This window comes from Amphiprion ocellaris, chromosome 7, assembly GCF_022539595.1.
Source record: "Amphiprion ocellaris isolate individual 3 ecotype Okinawa chromosome 7, ASM2253959v1, whole genome shotgun sequence".
Classification (NCBI taxonomy): Eukaryota; Metazoa; Chordata; class Actinopteri; family Pomacentridae; genus Amphiprion; species Amphiprion ocellaris.
Window position 1 is genome coordinate 34,065,713 of NC_072772.1, and position 21,307 is coordinate 34,087,019.

General features: G+C 36.6%; 1 protein-coding gene across 1 annotated transcript in view; it reads left to right on the forward strand.

The window, feature by feature from the left end:
- Positions 1–21,307, forward strand: part of slc8a2b (solute carrier family 8 member 2b) — a 127,992-nt gene that overhangs the window by 77,601 nt on the left and 29,084 nt on the right. Inside the window, 5 exon segments of the mRNA XM_035943945.2 lie at positions 965–1,348; positions 7,332–7,457; positions 7,674–7,869; positions 9,224–9,354; positions 20,898–21,271. Of these exon segments, the coding sequence (XP_035799838.2) occupies positions 965–1,348; positions 7,332–7,457; positions 7,674–7,869; positions 9,224–9,354; positions 20,898–21,271 (1,211 nt within the window).

The window sequence follows — 21,307 nt, forward strand, 5'->3', positions numbered from 1 at the left end:
CTGTGGAGCTTAGATACTTCAGAACATCAACCTCCATCAAAAAAACACTTGCTCTTTGGCACAAAACTGATCTCTGCTTAGATGCATGTAAAAAACCGAAAGAGCTTGGTATGAGTCGGAAACACATTCTTTGTACAGATAAGAACAAGACAAATTTGTTGGGTTTAGATGGAGTCCACCACAGTGAATGCATCGTCCCGAGAGTGAAGAACAGCGGTGGGAGTGTGATGATTTGGTGCTGCATGAGTGCAAAAGCTGTTGGGGAGATGATATTTATAGATGAATGTCTGTGGATAAACCAAAATACTGGCTGGCCAGATGACTCCCAGTCTGCAGAAGCTTAAAGGAGAGAAATATTCCAGCATGAAAACAATTCAAAGAATTAAACCACACAAGAGTTTCTAAAGAAGAACAACAGAAAACTACGACCTGGAGAGTATGTGACCTGACTTTAATCCAATACAACACATTTGGAGTATTTTTAAGAGAAACATTGAGCAACAAAACGTCTCCAAAGAAAGAACAACTGAAAATAATAGTCTGTGAAGAATGACAGAACATCTCTGCAGCAATCTGGTATCCTTCATGACCAGGAGTATTGAGTCTGTCATCAAACATAAAGCTGGATGTATGAAGTATTGGAAATCGAAGCTTTAATCTCACTACTGACTTTTGTTGGATTGAGTTCCAACTATGAGGTCTATATTTTTAATCTCATGAGTCTAAATTGTTAGTGACATCAGAGAAAATGCCTGCTGTTCAATGCAGGAGTAATCAGATTACTCTAATGATTTGACATTTCAGTGATACTACACTCAGTTTAATTGTTGACTGTATTTGTATCCTGCAGTTTTTCCTTAAAGGAGTCACCCTCAAACCACATTTTGAACTCCTGATTTTATTCACGACGTTTCTACTTTGCTGCAGAATTAAACCAGCCTGATGCTGATGTTTTGTCTTCCAGGTGTGGGAAGCTCTGGTGACTCTGCTGTACTTCCCTGTCTGCGTCATCCTGGCCTGGATCGCCGACCGCCGCCTGCTCTTCTACAAGTACATGGGGAAGCGTTACCGTGCCGACAAGCGTCACGGCATCGTCGTTGAGACCGAGGGGGACCTGACGCCCACCAAGGGCGGCATGGAGATGATCATCGACGGCAAGCTCCCGCCACGAGGGGGCGCCGTGGTTCCCGCTGAGAACTGTGGCGGCGGCGCTCAGGACGGCACCGCCACCAACAATGTAGGCGTGGCGGCGGGAGCCATGGCGATGGGACTCGGGGGCAACCTGCCCAACTCCAACAGCGCTATGGGGAACATGGACAGCAAGGAGCTGGACGAGAGCCGCAAAGAGGTAAAATATTTCATACTTACTGAAATATTGTCAGTTTGAGGAGTCTGTCTCAGTTCTGTGGCCTTTAGACTGAAATCAAACTGGACAAAAACATTTCAGCCACAAAACTATACCCTGTATTATGTAGTTTAGTGCTAGATCTAGCTTATCAAATTAGCAAGTATCGTCTAAAAGTTTAGGTTTGTGATCCAAATTCTTGTGAGCAATTGGAAGCAGATACATGACACATATGAAGAAAGCTCAGGAGACTGTACATGAGCTTTATTTTATACAAGTATAAAACAACCAGTGCATTAAATTATACCGACAGGTCTTCTTAATATTTTGCAAAACTAATTTTATATAAATAATGTATATTTGTGTACATATACAGTACCATTCAAAAGTTTGGGGTCACCCAGGCAATGAAAACTCACTTTCATTCATGTGTTAACATAACTGCACAAGGGTTTTCTAATCATCAATGAGCCTTTCAACACCATTAGCTAACACAATGTAGCATTAGAACACAGGAGTGATGGTTGCTGGAAATGTTCCTCTGTACCTCTATGGAGATATTCCATTAAAAATCAGCTGTTTCCAGCTACAATAGTCATTTACCACATTAACAATGTCTACACTGGATTTATCATTTATTTAATGTTATCTTCATTGAAAAAAATGTTTTCTTTCAAAAATAAGGACATTTCTAAGTGACCCCATACTTTTGAACGGTAGTGTATATATATGCATATACAGCTCAGTGTAGCTCAACTGAGAAAAAATGCCGCCATTGGTCGAAATTGGCAAGTATCTCCTTAAATCTCAAGTGTGACTCTTGTTGCTAATTGTTCTCCTCCTTTCTCACCTGCATCTCCTGGTGAATTTTAGGAGAAAAATATGAGAATCCTATCAGATAAAATCAAAGCTGAAATAAGAATCGCAATGTTGTCTCCCAAGCAAGCTTTGAGCAGTAAGGTTTTCCTCTGGGGTGTTGACTGATTAGCATTCTGACTCACTGGACTGAGGGTTTGAAGCTGCCATTGGTCCTTTATGTCATGTGGTATTCTCTTCCCCTTCCATGATCCCCTTCACAATAAGAAACAACAACAATAACTTCAAACTGAAAACAGCTTTCCTGAGTGTCAAATCTGATTTCACTGTAGCTTCAGGACCACAACGACTTGTGAACAAACCTCAGGAATACACAGACTCCATCCATCAGGACTCTCATCCCCGATGTTGATCCACTTTCTGTCAGTCAGAGTTTATTCCTCATTTCTTTTTACTCTGGCGGCAGCAGAGATATTGAGTTGACCAATGTACTGATCTTTTCCACTTCACACTGACTGCTTTGATGTTTGCCAACCACAAACCGCTAGAAAATAGTCTTACTGAGTCCTGTGAGCTCCCGCATAATGAAAATAAAGGCACCTTAAAGGCAATGAATATCAAATTTTGCTGTTGTTTTGTGGAAATTTAGCCATTTTAATGAGAAATGTTCCACCACGTCAACAGTATTTTGCAGTAGCACCGTCGCTCTATGATGTTAGTACCCTAAAAGACTATTTTAAGGAAATACAAATGAGCCTCATGAACTTTCAAAAAAAGTTCAAATCGTCAGTTGAAAACACTAAATGGAACCGGAATTTGGCTGTTTTGTGCACACAGTGTGAGTAGCTGTTCATCTGTGAGGAAAACGCCCCCTAAAAACGACATCTGATCCAGTCTGATGGCCCTTGTTGATGGTACTCTATCAAAACTGTCCACCAGGTGGCGCTATCGCTGTGAATGTGTATTAGTCTAAGTATGTCATCAGGGCCAGACTGTGATCAGACATCTAAAGTTTGAGGCAGATTGCAGCATTTACAGGCTAGTTACGCAGCATTTCCTGTTTCATGGCGAATTGTAGAAATTTCACCAGCCGCCATTTCCACGCCCTCAGACTTTTACGGAGCATTTTGATCATTTTTAATCATCCATGCCTGGTGTACATCCTAGCCAAATTTCAGCTCTGTCGAGGTTCCCCCCTTTGAGTTTATAGCTTTTGAAAACGTGCAAAAATTGGTCCAAAATCATCCAAAATATGACACAATTCAAAATGGCTGGCTTCCTGTTGGGTTTTGGGTATGGGTGCAAGAGCCTTTTTTGTGCATCCTGATGTGTTACAGATGTGTATCAAACTTTGTAGCTGTAGGTAAAACGTGGTTCGGGGGCTGAATTTTCAACATATTGCAAGGGGCGCTAATGAGCCATTTTGCCACATATGTGTGTATTCCTCTAAAAATATCAAACTTTTTTGCATTTCTTTCATCCGAAGAAGAAAGTATAAGAAAAGACCCATGCATTGCAATAGGTTCCTTGCACTGTTGATGCTCGGACCTTCATGAGTTTTATTAATTCCTTACTTGGAAAAATTTACATGTTACTGTAGCTTGATAAAACACAGAATAGAATAGAATAGAATAGAATAGAAGAGAAGAGAAGAGAAGAGAAGAGAAGAGAAGAGAAGAGAAGAGAAGAGAAGAGAACAGAACAGAACAGAACAGAACAGAACAGAACAGAACAGAACAGTTCATTAATCCCAGAGGGGACAGTCAGTTTTTACAGCAGAAAGAGTACAGTTTCCACCACCATAAATACAGATAAGTAAGCAAAAATGTAAGAAAAATATAAAATATTCTATGTAAAGAATGCACAAATGTTAAAGTGTTTCAAATGAAGCATGAAAGAAATGAGACACGAAATACTAAAGTACAAAAAGGCTAAAAATTAAGATAAAATAACTAGTATTTGCAGGGGGTCCTCAACTTACGTCAGAGTTCTGTTCCTAAGGATCGATGCAAGTTGATTTTCACTGTATATTGGAGCTCTGGCAAAAATGTAAACAAAGCTGTTACGTGCATCACGATATCGATCAGTTCTTCGGAAAAGTCATGTTCCGAGCGAGACCGACCAATCTAATTTCACTTCATGGAGATGACTTTCGTTGTCTTCGAAGCACTGCCATCAGAAGAGTCTGACTTATGCTTGGGAGCCATAACGAAGGACAAAAAGTTAATGAATGTAGCACAATCCAAGGTGGCGTACAACCGGAGAATGGAAACAAAGCCGTCTTATAGTGCCGCGTGACGATGTGTTCATCACCAAATAATTCCACGTAACCAGGTCCAATGTAACGATGAAACGCTGTAGGTTGAGGACGTCGTAAACCGAGGACCCCCTGTACAGCTTTCAAATGTACATATGCGGATATGTACAGTACACGATTAAGCTGATGTGTAATTTTACTGGCTCAGATTCTCCCATAATTTTAATATCTGCACATCTTAGAAAGTCATTTTAGCTTGTTTTTCATCCTAAAAATGTTGTACAATAATCTGCTTTGTTTTTGCTTCTTCATGTCTTAGCAGTTTTCTTAATTATAGAGTGTGTAAAATGTCACTATAAGCAGAATTTACCTGCAATTTTCCTCAGTTTCTTACATTATGAAGAACTGGAAGAGCAGAAAGAAGCCAAACACTCCCACGCAGCTGCTTTTTTGTGCTTTATGTGTTGGCAGCTGCTCGGTGCTGCAGAGATGATGCCGGTTAGTCACTTCTGTTGCAGCATTTTTATAGATGCAGGTGAAAAGAAATGGCCTCGACACCTGAAGGTTAAACTGCGTTCAGCTTGTAGTTGTGTCATAAAACTGTTTTTGGTGCTTCACACCTGCTGAGTGCATTCAGCCGCTCAGTCGTAGGCAGGAAGTGTGTTCAGATGTGAGAGGAGGCTGCGTTTTTATTGAATTAAAGCTTTCAGGAGCTCCTCACCAACTCCTCCATCAGCTCCAGAGATGTGATCCACTCACTCTCAAACTAAATCTAATGCAGCATGTAGCATCAGAAAACTGAATACTACACTCACACTGTCTAAATGATCACACAGAACACCTATTAAATCAGTGTTTCCCAAAGTTGGTGCTGCAAGATTTGTGATTTTTTTGGTGCATTTTTTGTGTGACATTATGCAAATCTGCAGCTAAAACACACTGAATGCTACTTTCTAATGGCTGCTTCAGGGCCTTCACAGTGTTATTATGCATCATATTTGTGTTTTCTAAACTGTCTCAGTCCTGGTCAACATAAAACCAGATAAGAAAACACATATCAGGAGAGTCACAGCTGCAGGTTTGCTTTTTTAACCAACGGCAGGCTCAAATTAAAATGTGTGCACCTTCATAATCGGAGCTATTTTTAATTTTAAAGTAAATGCAAGTAAATACACCTAAGATATCACTCTAATTAATTGCATTCTGTTAAATATTAGTTTGTAAATCCATGTAGCACCCGGTAGAAGGACAAAAAATAGCTTATTTTAATTAAGTTACTGTTGATATGCCTAAAATTATGTTTGTGGTTTTGTCCAGAGAACAACTTTAAAATATACTACCAATTATGTTCTCATCGCACTCCCAAATCCAATAATTGTAATAATTTATTATCCACCACAGGAAAAAATGGGGGTAAAAATGAATAACTATAAGCAAAAAGGGGAAAACAGACAACATGCAATCATCAGCATTCTAATAAACGTACCTGGGTTTGCTAGTTTGGCTCATTTTCATCTACAGTCTCCTTAATCGATGTTTTAAGACATTTAAAATGAATATTTATGATACTATATACAATATAAAATATCTAAAACAACCTATGTTTTAATTAAAAGCATAAATAGTACTGACAAAAGATACAGTTTATAAAATACTCTTAAACATAGTAAAATATGATATGGGGATTAAAAGTAGTATTAGAGGGTAAAGGTAGTGTTAGAGGGTAAATGTAGTGTTAGAAGGTAAATGTAGCATCAGAGGATAAATGTAGTGTTAGAGGGTAAATGTAGTGTTAGAAGGTAAATGTAGCGTCAGAGGATAAATGTAGCGTCAGAGGGTAAATGTAGTGTTAGAGGGTAAATGTAGTATTAGAGGGTAAATGTAGTGTTAGAGGGTAAATGTAGTGTTAGAAGGTAAATGTAGTGTTAGAAGGTAAATGTAGTGTTAGAGGGTAAATGTAGTGTTAGAGGATAAATGTAGTATTAGAGGGTAAATGTAGTGTTAGAGGGTAAATGTAGTATTAGAGGGTAAATGTAGTGTTAGAGGGTAAATGTAGTGTTAGAAGGTAAATGTAGTGTTAGAAGGTAAATGTAGTGTTAGAAGGTAAATGTAGTGTTAGAGGGTAAATGTAGTGTTAGAGGATAAATGTAGTATTAGAGGATAAATGTAGTATTAGAGCAGTGGTTCTAGATTTTTTTCTGTCAGGCCCCCCTTCGGAGGACAAAAAACTTTCGTGCCCCCCCAATAACTTTGTGCATATATATATATATATATATTATATATATATATATATATATATATATATATATATATATATTATATATATATATATATACATATAAATAATATATATAAATGTGAAATGTGAAAACATGAATATGCAGGGCTGTGTTATTTTATCTGATTCCATTTTGTTGTTTTTCTCAGTAAAGATCAGGGGTGTCAAACGCATTTTAGTCCAGAGACCACATAAAGCCCAGTCTGATCTCCAGTGGGCCCAACCAGTAAAATCACAGCATAATAACCTATAAATAACCACAACTTCACCTTTTCCCTTTGTTTTAGTTTAAAAAAAAAAGTACATTCTGAAAATGTTCACATTTAATGAAGTAGTGTTAGAGAGTAAATGTGGTGTTCCAAGGTTAAATGCAGTGTTTTTAACTTTTATTTTTCAACCTGCATTTAAAACCAAGGCATCACTCAGTGAAAGTTAAAATCTTTTGGAGCTAATTTAATCTTTTAAGGAATCGAGGAGGTGATTTTGTTGTCGAACTGGAAGCTAAATTTGCTCTGTCTGGTCTCTGGGCTGCAGAGACTGAAAGTGACAAGAATCTCAATGCTTCCAGAGTCGGTGTTTGTGTGGTGTTGTGTAGATCTCTGAAGTGTGTTTGTGTCATCTCGTCTCTGCTGCAGGTGATTCGTATCCTGAAGGAGCTGAAGCAGAAATATCCCGACAAAGAGCTGGACCAGCTGGTGGAACTGGCCAACTACTACGCACTGCTGCACCAACAGAAGAGCCGAGCCTTCTACCGCATCCAGGTAACACACAACCTACACAAACAGTCCCGGAGGTGAACACACAAGGTTACACAAACCCACAAAACGACAGAAAGCAGTTCAAGGACTCTGTAGAGTCTGTTTTTCTGCAGCTCATGATGAAACAGGCTGCAAACGTTCAGACAACACGTTCAGAATCTCAAGAGTTTCCGAGTGTTTCTTGTTTTGAAGGGATTTTACCGTTTTCACTCTTTGAAGGCCACTCGTATGATGATCGGAGCCGGAAACGTCCTGAAGAAACACGCCGCCGACCACGCCCGCCGGACAGCCGTGACCGACGAGGAGGCGCCGGAGGACGACGACCTGGCCGTCTGCAGCCGCATCTCCTTTGAAAGCGCCCACAGTCAGTGCATGGAGAACTGTGGAGTCCTGACGCTGGCGGTGGTCTGCCAAGGTACCGAATGATCACCATCTAATAATGACCTCACATTAATAAGTTGAAAGGGGTGCAAGTCAAGTATAAAATCTTTATTTTCTTCAAATTAAAGCTCGTATTGAACATTTTTAGGGCTTTGATCAGTTCCATTGACTGGACTTGAGACAAAAAGCCAGAGCTGCAGTGTGAAGAGTAGTTACTCAGTTGATTTAAGAAGTAGTCACATGCTTGACTTAAATATAGGAATTGTTTTTGCCCCTAATCCAATTCTAATCCAATGTAATGCTTTTTATTGGGAGATATAAACATGTATGACTCAGATCAGAGTCCCAGTTGATACCATTTTTTCGATAACGCAAACTTCAAGTACATTAAAGTTATTAAAATCAGTTCAGTCTCAATGTTTCACAGTTAAATATCTCTGCAGTGTATTAAGAATAAGAATGCATTTCAGCCTCCATTTTGTTCCTTAATATTCTGTAGGTGTTCAAGAGCTTTATTGTAAAGATCCAGTAGGACTCTGTTTGAAATGTAGTGTTAGAGGATAAATGTAGTGTTAGAGAGTAAATGTAGTGTTAGAGGATAAATGTAGTGTTAGAGGGTAAATGTAGTGTTAGAGGATAAATGTAGTGTTAGAGGATAAATGTAGTGTTAGAGGGGAAATGTAGTGTTGGCAGGTAAAAGTAGTGGGTAAATGTAGTGTTTGAGGGTAAAGGTAGTGTTAAAGGATAAATGTAGTGTTAGTGGGTAAATGTAGTGTTTGAGGGTAAATGTAGTGTTAGAGGATAAATGTAGTGTTAGGGTAAATGTAGTGTTTGAGGGTAAATGTAGTGTTAAAGGATAAATGTAGTGTTAGAGGGTAAATGTAGTCTGAGAGGCTAAATGTAGTGTTTGAGGGTAAATGTAGTGTTTGAGGGTAAATATAGCATTAGAAGGTAGGATATACTGAGGCTCCACAAGTTCCAAAAGATGTAGAAAACGTGTTTTCTCTTCAGAGGAGGCGTCACTCAGACTACAGGAAGTTCATGTTGTCAAGCAGAGACCATTGTGGGAGTTTAGCTAGCATTGGCCACCATGACATAGACTTCAGTGATATTTAATGACCTCCAGGAATATCTTCCTAACATTTACAACTTTCAGAAAGACATTTTTCAACCCTGAGCCTTACACAGATTTAACTTCAGATTGTAAAAAAAAAAAAAAAAAAAAAAGAAATTTCCAACTGTAACCGTCTTTCGATGACGATCAGCACCTCCAGTCAGATTTATAACAGAATGTAAACCTGACAGCTCATTTTATCTCCATGGGAATGGTTTGTGCCAGATTTAATATCCAGATACATCAGTGTTGTTGTTTTATTGCTGCTGTTCAGGCGGTCTGGGAGAGAACACGTTCTATGTGGACTACAGAACAGAAGACGGTTCCGCCAACGCCGGCTCAGATTACGAGTACAGCGAAGGAACGCTGGTGTTCAAACCAGGAGAGACTCGCAGGGAGATCAAGGTGAGTCCAGGAAGCAGGAAACGTTCCGATGACAGGTGACATGTAGCTTCTCTGCAGGTTTGTTTACTTCAGCTATGTTTGCAGTAAACACTGATGTGGACAAACTAGTTTGTAGTTTACAGAAAGAAGCTAAATGTGCAGTAAAAACATTAGGATGTTGCACTGATTCTGTTAAAAATCTCCAGTTTTGATGAGACCAGCCGATCTCACCTACTGTGTCCCATGATGCAACACTGCATCGTTCACAACACCAACATGAAGGGTTTCATAACAACTTCCACAACGACACAAACTTTAGCCACCAGAGGAATCTTGTCTGGCTTCAGTTGTTTATTGTTCTACTGTAGGCGGAGGTTTAATTAAATGCTTTGTTTGTTCATTTAATTACATTTTATTTTCAAGGCGAACCTTAACTTTGTCACTTCTATCACAGGAGATCGTTCCTGATGTGTTTTATTGAATTTGTGTGTCACACAAAGTCACTAAACCAACGAGCGTGTTAAAATAAAAACACTGTCAGTAGGTGTGATGAAAAGGCACCGTACTGCTTCCAAAGTAGCGGAAATACCAGGAAAATTATCTGAAACTTATGATACAGTAGCAGTAAAATTATGTAACAAAACAAAGGGGGATCCCATCATTGTTGTGTAGGAAAAATCTGCAATATTTTTAACTTTTATGGGATTTTTTTGGTGCAGAAAATATTGCTGCACATTTGTTGTTTATTTCCACTTTCCAAAATGAGAAAGTCTGTGTTAGCAAACTGTAAAATAAGACAATTTAGTATTTCCGTACTGACAATTACTGCAGAGCGTAGTACGCAGATGATACGTAGATGATTTTGAGTACAACCTTTGTCTCTCTGCGTGACACTGAAACACCCCTAAAGTCAGCTGAGACATGAAAGAAACACATTTTTGTCTTTTTTAAAACTAGGTTAACTTAATTAACTTATAACTAAATAGCTTATTTAACAATAAATCTTTAAAGAGAACCTTATTTGTGCCTGGAAAAATGAAGAACTACATGAGATTTCTGTTAAATACTTGTGCCTCAAGTCAGGTTTTGACAATATAATCATAAAAGACTTTTATTGTGGTGTTAGTTGTGAGTATAGTTGTGTTTTAGAACGTCAAGATTTTAAGATCAGCTGATTCTAGTTGCTCATACAGTCCAGGCAGTGAAATGTGAAGATGGGATTAAAACGTTCCTCAAAAAATAAAAAAAAAACAACTCATAAATAAAAAGGCAAGATTGTGAAGATAAAAACCGTGAACATATCTGTTATAGGTTTAAACAGTTGATCGGTTACCCAAATGCAACTATTCTGACAACTAATTAACCTGTTCTTTAACTCTGTTTGTATTTTCTTAAAATAATTGTATAGATTTGCTGCTTTTGTCGATTTTCTGTTGTTTTAAATTCAACACCTTCAGATTTTAGACAAAATTACTCATTTAAAAACATCAGGAAACTGTTGGTGAGATATTTCTAAAAGCTAAATACACTCATATTTAGTTTCTTTTTTTCTGCTCAGAGTTCAGCTGAACACAAGCCTGACAGACTCACTCTGCTCCTCTTCTTAGTTAGCAGGTCTGAGTCGAGTTTGACAGGACGTGAATCTTACTGTTGAAATATTCATTCAGCTTTTTGGAAACCAGATGAAACTTTAATGAAGCCTGCGAGGAAACGATAAGTCGATCATGAAACAGGAGATCGTTCCAAAACCTGCGATGTCTTTGTTGAAATAAAATCATTGACCTGCTGCAGGAGGAGCTCTGCAGTTATTTAACTTCACTGAGGTGCATAAAGACTTTGCAGGCATCTGAACAAGCTGCAATGTGGCTGGAAAGATTTCCAAGGAGATGAAAGCGAGCGGAGAGATGATGAGATTCATAATGAAGGTCCCAGCAGGAGACTCAGACAGAGGATGGAAACAGATGCCAAGATTCAAGACAGAAAACCTCTGCTGCCACCAGTCAGACTGAATCTGCTGCTGCATGGATGTTATCTGATAAGTTACTGGAAGAACCTCAAAAAATAGAAACTGTTCAACTGTTCCTGAACATCTGAGCTGAAACTCAACATCTTTTGAGCTTTAAACATCCCAATATGTGAAAAATTGTGGAAGAAAATGACTTTACACCCCAGTATATTCAGTTCTACATCTTAAACTTTACTTTATTTAAAGTTTTGAGTAGGAATAGACCAGTTATCAGCCTGGTTGATTATCATCACTCTGCGGTCTTTGAAATGTCTCTCAGGAAGAATGACTCAACGTTTGTCCAAAATATCTCAAAACTGTTGACCAAATGACGAAAAATGTCCAAAATGACTCAAAAATGTTCAGAATGACTCAAGACTTGTGCAAAATGACTCAGTATTTGTCAAAGGTGTCAAAATGACAAAAAAGTCAAAAATGACTCAAAACTTGTGCAAAATGACTCAATATTTGTCCAAAATGTGTCAAATGATTAAAAAAGTCAATATTTGACAAAAAAAACTACTCAAAACTTTTCCAAATAACTAAAAAAAAAATAAGTCAAGAATGACTCAAAACGTGCAAAATGACATAAAAACTGTCTAAAAATGACGAAGACTTGTGGCTCTTTACATTATCTTGTGTTCATTCATAGTTGGGACACAACTTTAACACAAATTAGCTCAAAACAAGAATGTACAATTTTGTTTTCAGGTGCAACAAACTACATTTTTCATTCTGTGTTCTTTAAAGACTTCAAACTAGAGGCAAAGATTAAAGGATTCCCATAATCATTCAGAGGAAGTTCAGTAACAATGAGGTGCTTCTGTGTTTAAGTAGATAATTAAGTGAAAGAGGTGCAGGATTGCTGCTATTTTCAAAGTTCAGAAACTGTCTTCGAATAATTCGACACTATAACGAATCGTTTTGAGTCTGATCTGAAGAGAAGCTCAAAGTTTGAATGCTCAAACTTCTCCGTCTTTCATTACAAATGTTCACAAACTTTTCTTTTCCTGCAATCTGGACTCCGGATCAAACATAAAGATCGAGAATATTATTTTTTGAAGCGCGCTACGCCGTGTGAATTAAAAGCACACAGGACGTCTGCACGAGGTAAAGATGTGGTAAGCCGAGTAATCTCTGCTGAGATCCAAAGCCTGCCGAGAGATCAAAGGAAGTGTTGGGTCTGGAAATGGTGCAACGTCCTTCAGAGGAAAGAGCCTTAACAGATCGACGTATAAACTGGAGACGCTGAGTGAGTTTATCACAGAGGTCACTGCCATCCATTTCAGCAGAGCAGACCGGTCAGAGATGAAACCAATTAAAGTTAAACACCTGAACACGACTTCACAGACCGATTAACAAAATAAAAGACCTCACTGTCATGAATGAATAATAAATTTATTTATAAAGCGCTTTTCCAAAAACTCAATGAAGAGTTGCAACGGCAACGCCGCATAGAGGGGAAAATCATTCGTTCATTCAAGTTACGAAAGAGTGATTGTTTCATCTCTTCTGTGAGTTATTAATCAAATTTGACTGAATTTTTAATAAGTATGGTATTTCCTTTCATTGTTTTGCAGATGATGTGCACATTTACCTGGTCCTTAGATCTAATCCTTAATGATCTTCTTTTACTTGTCTTCAGGAGATTCAGCTGTTTAAGTGCTTTTAGATTTGACTGCTGCCTTTGAGACAGTTAACCACATTGCTCTAATCTCAAAAAGTGTGTAGGCATTAAAGTTACAGCTTTAAATGTTTCAATTCTTATCTGACAATACTCTTCTCTTGTGGAGTCCCCCAAGGGTCCAATTTAGGCCTGTTACTGTTTTTTTTTTGTAATTAATTAATTTATTTTACTAGGTAAGATCAATTGAGAACAATTTCTCATTTGCAGTGATGACCTGATAAGAGGCCCCAGCAGGAAGAGAGATAACAAATAAACAATACATATACAAAAACGGACACAAGTGTTTAAACAGAGATTAAAAACAGCCTAGATTATTGCTTTTACATGTCCATGCTCCAGTCTTAGCGCTGAGGTCGGTCAATCAGATGGTCCTTGAACTTCCAACATCATTATGTGCTATATAAATAAAATTGACTTGACTGTTTTAGCCTCTTTAAAATAATCCATAACACAAGCTGACAAGGTGAAATTAAATCGACACCATGAAACAAATCTGTAACTTGATGGAAGTTTTCAATTTTTGTCTAGCACAATTTTTAGATTCTATATGATAGAAATGTACAAATATTGACAAAATGATACCAAAACTGTTCATTTATATGTCTGATGTAAAATGAAATTAAAAAACTGTGACATTATTTTGATAAAATGTTTTTTTTTGTTTTTGTTTTTTTTTTTTTACTGTTAGACTCTTTAGATGTTACTTATTTAATATGAGATATAGATATATGAATACAGGGTGGTCCATAAGCTTCCATACATAGAAGAAATAAACATTTTGTGTTGGACAACTTTTTTTATTTATATAATGTGCGTACGTGTTTTCCACTGTTGATGAACTTCATTAGCACAGTTGAAGTTCTGCCTGTAATGGCGTTGTTGATACATTCCTTGAGATGATTTATGTCTCGTATCTTCACCTGAAACACCATGACCTTCAAGTGCCCCCAAAGATAGCATCACACGCATCTTCTAGGGCAGTGGTTCCCACCCTGTTTAGCTTGGAGCCCCCCTATAAGCTGAACCCCAGCCCCATCTCTCCCCATAAGTACACTACAGTACATAAGAGGGAAGTTATTGAATTGTATTACTAATAGTTTATTATTAATTATAAAAAATATGTCAAACCAAGAGTTGTACTCTGACAAGGAGGAGAGAGTTTATGGCTGCAGTAAATTTGGTGACACTACAATGCATAACAGTTAGTGATATTTTTTTTTTTACTATAAAAAAATCATTAAAATTATGAAAAAAATGCTTAATATCAAGCTCAAGAGTTGTAGTATGACCAGCAGGAGTCAGTTGCTGGCTGCAGTAAATTTGTTTTTTTATAAAATTACAGAGAAAAAATATTGTTTAATATGTTGATTGTGGTAAAAATACCCAAAACTGTGAGTAATATCCACATTAAAAATTAAGTGTGTATTTTATCAATGGTAACACGTCCTGTAACAGTGTGACTATATTTAATTAAATGTAAAAATATCATTTTACAGATTTTTTTTGACATTTAGATGACAGATTGTGTATATTAAGAATGAATAAACGGTAAATCATTTTTAGTCGTCATTTTTCAGATTTCCCTGTTTCAAAGGCACTAGAAAAACATTATTGAAAGGAATAAAGGACAGTTCAAAGGAAATTAAAACACAAATCATCCTCTTTAGTTTTCAGCCATTCTTTTTAAATAAATGTTTACAGATTGTTGCTCATTTTATAATTTAATTCTATTGATATAAACAGTAATACTTTACACAGGAAAGTTTTTAGGCTGACTCTTGTATCGGCATTATTTGTTTAGCAAATAAATAAGTTGAGTGTGACCAAACAGTTCCAGCTGAGTCCCTTTAATGACTCCTAATAAACCACAGAAGGCTCCCCTGCAGCGTTGTGCATGAAATGAAAATGAAACTCCACATCGACTGCAGAGCCAAGCTGCATCCTGAGCAGGCAGATTGGCTTCATCACTAACAGACAAGACAGTCAATTATGAAAACGCTGCTCCCTGTTAGAGACGATGCACAGTAATTATCGTCTGTTATTTCACTCCAGTGGATCAAACAGCCACTGTGGTTTACTTTCATCACTTAGTGAGTCATTGTCACTTCTATTCACAGTAAACAGCAAATTTGTTCTGGAAGTTGTTTATTATATTCTGCAGATGTTTTGGCTACCAACACAGTCTGTCTTAAGAAATAAGTATGGCCTTGAACCTGCAGTCTCTCTAACAGCCAGCAGGAGGCGACTCCTCTGGTTATATTCTATAGAAGTCTATGAGAAAATGATCCAACTTCTCACTTGATTTACTGCCTCAGTGAACATTTTCCTAATGAGTTTTTGGTCTCAATCTCTAGTTTCCAGTCTCCTTCCATGCAGCATGATGTTCATTTCGTAAGTTGTGGTCCCATTTATAAGGAAATAGACGATAAAGCAAATTATATTGTAAGATGTTGCTAAATTATGATTGATAAGTTAGTTACGAAAGTGTAACTAAGTGTCCCCAAGTTCTCAGCCAGAATGAGGTTCATTGAGTAAAGGATGGTCACATTTATTAACTTACTTTTCAACATCAAAATTACTTCTAAAGTGCTTCACAAGGCAGCGAAATAAAACAGACAAGTCTTAAAATCATCAGAATTTAAAAGACAAATTAAAACATGCACTGTTTTTAAAAAAAAACAAGGAAAATGGGAAATTGTAATTCAAATAAAATCAGAAAGTCTCTTCAATAGAAATATGTTTTGAAGTCAGATTTATAGGACGTCACTGACTCTGGCCATTTCTGTAAACAATTTTAGTTTTCAGTTGGGCCCCCAAGGTAGACAAAATACCTCAAATTGTGTACTGGTGCTAAAAGGTTGTGAATGTAGCTAGAAGAGGGCTTTAGAAATAATAAAATCTTAAAAATCTATCCTTAACTGTACAGCATACATTTGTAAACGCTTTAGTCTTCAGTTGCTTCAGTAGCTTCAGTGCTAAAAACTAGCCAGGCTATGCTAATGGAAACTCCATTTAGACTTAGACGTAGACTTTAAATGTTGGAATGGTTCCTAAGCTACAACATAAAGATAAAACAAGCAAGATCTACAAGTGCAGCATGAAATGTCGCTTATATCTAGCTAAAAACACCAACTTTAGCAGAACTTTCATCAATGCCAACACGTGCACATCTAGGATTTACAGTGTCATTCAACAGTTTGGAATCACTTAAATGGCCTTATTTTTGAAAGAAATGCATTTTTTTCAATGAAGATAACATTAAATGAATGATAAATCCAGTGTAGACATTGTTAATGTGGTAAATGACTATTCTAGCTGGAAACAGCTGATTTTTAATGGAATATCTCCATAGGGGTACAGAGGAACATTTCCAGCAACCATCACTCCTGTGTTCTAATGCTACATTGTGTTAGCTAATGGTGTTGAAAGGTTCATTGATGATTAGAAAACCCTTGTGCAGCTATGTTCATGGAAAAACATGAAATTGTCTGGGTCTAAATTCCCAACTCAAGGCTTCAGAATAAAAAAATAGTCATTCAGAACTCTGGTTTCTTCTAAAAAGTCCTCGACCTGCTCAGCACCAAACGCAGTTAGAGAACATCTGCTGCAGCATTTAACAGCTCAAGAGCCAAATATTCCCCTCAGGAGTCCAAAACCAGAGCTAAAAGTTGGTGAATATTCAGATTTCTTGGGTCGGTTTGAACACGACTGCAGCTCAACGATCTTTTTGCTCCAGATGTGAATCAGCTGCTGGTTTAAAAGCAGTTTATTTCATTTTCCATCCAGGACATGTCTGAACACACAGCCGGACTCAGTGGATTATAACGGAGAAGTGATCTGGTGTGGGAGCTCCGACCTATCGTTTAATGTGCGGAGGTATTATGGGATGGCAGCAGTCTCACAGAACCAACTGCAGGAGCTGTTTGTTCAGGGACGTTTTTATTGACTCACCAACAGAACAGAGCTGATCTCAGTTCACTTGAAATTCACAACATGCTGCCGTTTGCATAATAATTAGATTTTTTTTCATGCAGCAGCTAGAAAACAATCTATTTTCATTTTCTATGAATTATACCTCCACTTCTAGACCTGTTTCCAGACTTGAAGGATTCCGTGCAATAAATAATGTTAGTGAATGATTATAAACGAATAATTACACACGACTGACACTGAATGTAACCCAGGAACATCCTCATTTATTGCTTTTATTCTGTCTCATCTATCAGATATCTAACAAATAAATAGGATATGAGAACATAACACAACAAAACAGCTTACTACACTGTAAAAACAAAAAAGAGAGCCTTTTTAACATTTTTAAGTGCATTTTTTTTAACAATTTGCTGTTATTCCACATATTTTCCCTGTTTTGTTAAGCCACAAATAGTAACTAGTAAAATTACAGAAAAATAAGTATTAATTTACATGGTAGCCCTAAAAAGGAGGACAAAACTGTGAATAATGTCCATGTTAAAAGTTTGTATTTTTACAAATACTAAATCATTCTTTTATAGTGTTGGACTGTAGTAATTACAGCATTTTTTTTTTTTTACTGTATTCAAATCAGTAAAAATATAATTGTTTTACAGATATTTGTCATTTTATGAAAGAAAAATTATATATATTAAGATGTGAAAAAAGCTAAATAATTCTTAACTGTAATTGCACAGATTTTTATTGTTTTGTCAAATATAATGTAATTTTATTTAAATATATTTAAATATTTTTATTTAAATCTAAAAATGTCTCTAAAAATTTTAATAAAAAATGTTAAAAACGATTATGTATAATTATATACATATATATTACAGATTTTTACATTTTTGTTAAATTACATATAACACAATATACACATAATAAATGAAAAAATGTTAATAAATAAATACTAGCCATATTAAAAATCTATTTTGCAACAATGTGTGACTGTATTTAAAATATACATTTTTTTAAAACATTTTTTGTCATTAAGTTAAAAAAAAGATTATGTATATATATTTAAAAAATGGTAAATAATATTTTTACTGTCATTTTACAAATTTAATTAAATATACACATGTGGACAAAATTGTTGGTGCCCCTCAGTTAATGAAAGAAAAACCCACAATGGTCACAAAAATAACTTGAATCTGACAAAAGTAATAATAAATAAAAATTCTATGAAAATTAACCAATGAAAATCAGACATTGCTTTTGAACTGTGGTTTAACAGAATTATTTTAAAAAATAAACTCATGAAACAGGCCTGGACAAAAATGATGGTACCCTTAATATTTTGTTTCACAACCTTTTGAGGCAATCACTGCAATCAAACCATTTCTGTAACTGTCAATGAGACTTCTGTTTTTAGCTGTGTTTTGGGTCATTATCCTGTTGCAAGACCCATGACCTGCGACTGAGACCAAGCTTTCTGACACTGGGCAGCACATTTCTCTCTAGAATACCTTGATAGTCATGAGATTTCATTGTACCTGCACAGATTCCAGACACCCTGTACCAGATGCAGCAAAGCAGCCCCAGAACATAACAGAACCTCCTCCATGTTTCACAGTGGGGCCAGTGGGGGGCAGAGTGGAGCAGGGAGCCTGCTGCCGCTGCAGGAAAAAATCCTAGAGGAAACACTGATATATATATATATATATATATATATATATATATATATATATATATATATATATATATATATATATATATATATATATATATATATATAAATAAACATATTTTACAGATTTTCTCTGTTTTGTTAAAACAAAAAGCAGACTATTATTGTATATAATATTCACATTAAAAGCTGTATTTTTAGAAATGGTAATTGGTGTGTGTCTGTATTTAAATCAGCTAAAAACATAATTTTTACAGGCATTTGCTGTTATTTTCAGAGTTTTTTTTTTTAGAGTTTTAGAACATTACAATACTCTTTTAACATATTTCTTTGCCAGATTTCCCTGTTTTGACTGATTTTTTAATTTTATTTTTTAATTTGTTTGTCCTGGAAGCCTTTACTTCTGATTGGATTAGACTCTTAACAGCAGATGTTTCTGAAACAACACATGTACTCAGCACTTCTGCAGATTCGACAGAAATCAATGATGACGTGACGCTTTTTGGGATCTTTTTAGCTCAGTTCTCGTTAGGAAGCTCCATCACTTTGTAGCCGCCAGTTGTGAGCTCAGCTGCAGCTGTTGTGTCCAGATGTGGTGGTTTCCGCTCTTCAACATCAGCCAAGAAACCTTCTCTGAGATGTGACAGATGTTTTACCAAAACACAGCAAGAGTTCAGGAGCCACACACAGTCCATTATAATGCATTATCGAGTGTGTGTGCGTGTTTAAATGTAAATTATGAAGCAATTTGAGTGCCGCTTAGGTAGAAAAGTGCTGTCTAACCAGATATCTGAGGTCTGATGCATAACACAGCTGATCTCTGTGGAGGTAAAACACATTAGTTCACTTCTATTTTCAACCCAGTCTCCCAAAAACTAAAACTAAACTGCAAACAAATCATAAATGTATTTATACATCATGTTTAAACCAACCTGAGCTAACATGCTAATTGATGGGACTCAACAATATTACACACAAAACAGTAATAAACCTAAATAAAATACAGTAAGATACCAAAGCAGGCAGCACAGGAGAGCAACCTGTAAGACCAGTTTCTAAAATAACAATAAATATGAACTTTTAAGACCAACAAGAGCAGCAAAAAGGAAGTTAAAACATCTTCGTCTTGAGGTTTTACTTGAAAAAAGAAGAGCAAAGAGACAATCTCCCAACAGCCTGGAAACATAATTTTATTTTAAAACGTATTTTCTCACTGGAAGGTAAAATTATAATGTAGTAGGAGATGCTTCCAGTTTGAAAAAGTCTGTTTAAGACGGAGACATAAGTCAACAACAGGACTTTTATTCAGCAGATTGACTTTCATGTCCAGTGTGAGATCATCATTCTTCAACTTAAGTTTCATTTTCACTCATTGTTTGGTCAGATTTAGGAAAATATCATAGTTTGGGTTCAAATTTGACTCTTTTATAACATGTTCGAAGCTTTATCTCCATTTTCTAAAGGTTTATGAGTCCCAGTCCATCTAATGTGTGATTAATTTGCTGAGGAGCAACAGAAAAGCAATAAAATAAATGATTTTAAACATATTCATAGTCGATTTGTAATGTAATCTACTCTATCTCTGTTACTCTGTTTAAACTTCTGATCAATCAAGACTAGAGAGAAAAAAATGTAACTACATAATCCAAAAATAATAAACTGTAAGTTTTTAGCTGCCTTATTTACACTCATCAGTGCCTCGCTATATTATGACATCAGTCGGGTTATTCTCCATAATCAATAACACTGTAAGCTCTCAGCGTTGATATGTACTATAGTAGGTAAAGTAGTATTTTATATGATTTTTATGAGTTTTAATCCCATTACTCAGATATCGTCGCACCTTAAATATCACTACATTGTCTTAACTGCAATATTTAGTCTTTGTAAGATTACTGAGGAAGCACCAATCAGAATCATTTTTACTGGAAGTTACTGGCTCCACTATTTTATCTTCTTTTTAAAAATACAGTTATTATTAAAATTATCATTTTGCCTGTTGTTATTATTACTACGACTACTACTACTATTATTCTTTTGACTATTATCATTGTTATTATTAGTAGTAGTATTGTTATTATTTTATTACTGTTATTAATACTATCATTTTTACTATTTATTGTTATTATCACTATTGTAAATTTCACTATTATAAATGTTACTGTTATTATCATTAGTATTATTTATTATTATCAGTATTTTTGCTATTATTATTAGCAGTATTTTTACTATTAGCATTATTATTATTAAAATATTGTCTCCATCTCCAGGTGGGCATCATCGATGATGACATATTTGAGGAGGACGAGCATTTCTTCGTCCGCCTCCTGAACCTCCGTGTCGGCGACGCTGAGGGGATGTTCGAGAGCGACGAGGTCGGCGCCACGCCTAAAGCCCGCCTGATGGAGCCGCTGGTCGCCACGGTGACCATCCTGGACGACGACCACGCCGGCATCTTCACGTTCAGCGAGCGGATGGTGAGGGTGAGCGAGAGCGTGGGCACCATGGAGGTGACGGTGGTTCGGAACTCGGGCGCCCGCGGCACCGTCACCCTGCCGTACCACACCGAGTCCGGCACCGCCAAGGCCGGGGACGACTACGAGGACGCCAGTGGGGAGCTGGAGTTCACCAACGACCAGACCACGTGAGTCACACCCAGCAGGTTCCTCCTGACATGTTC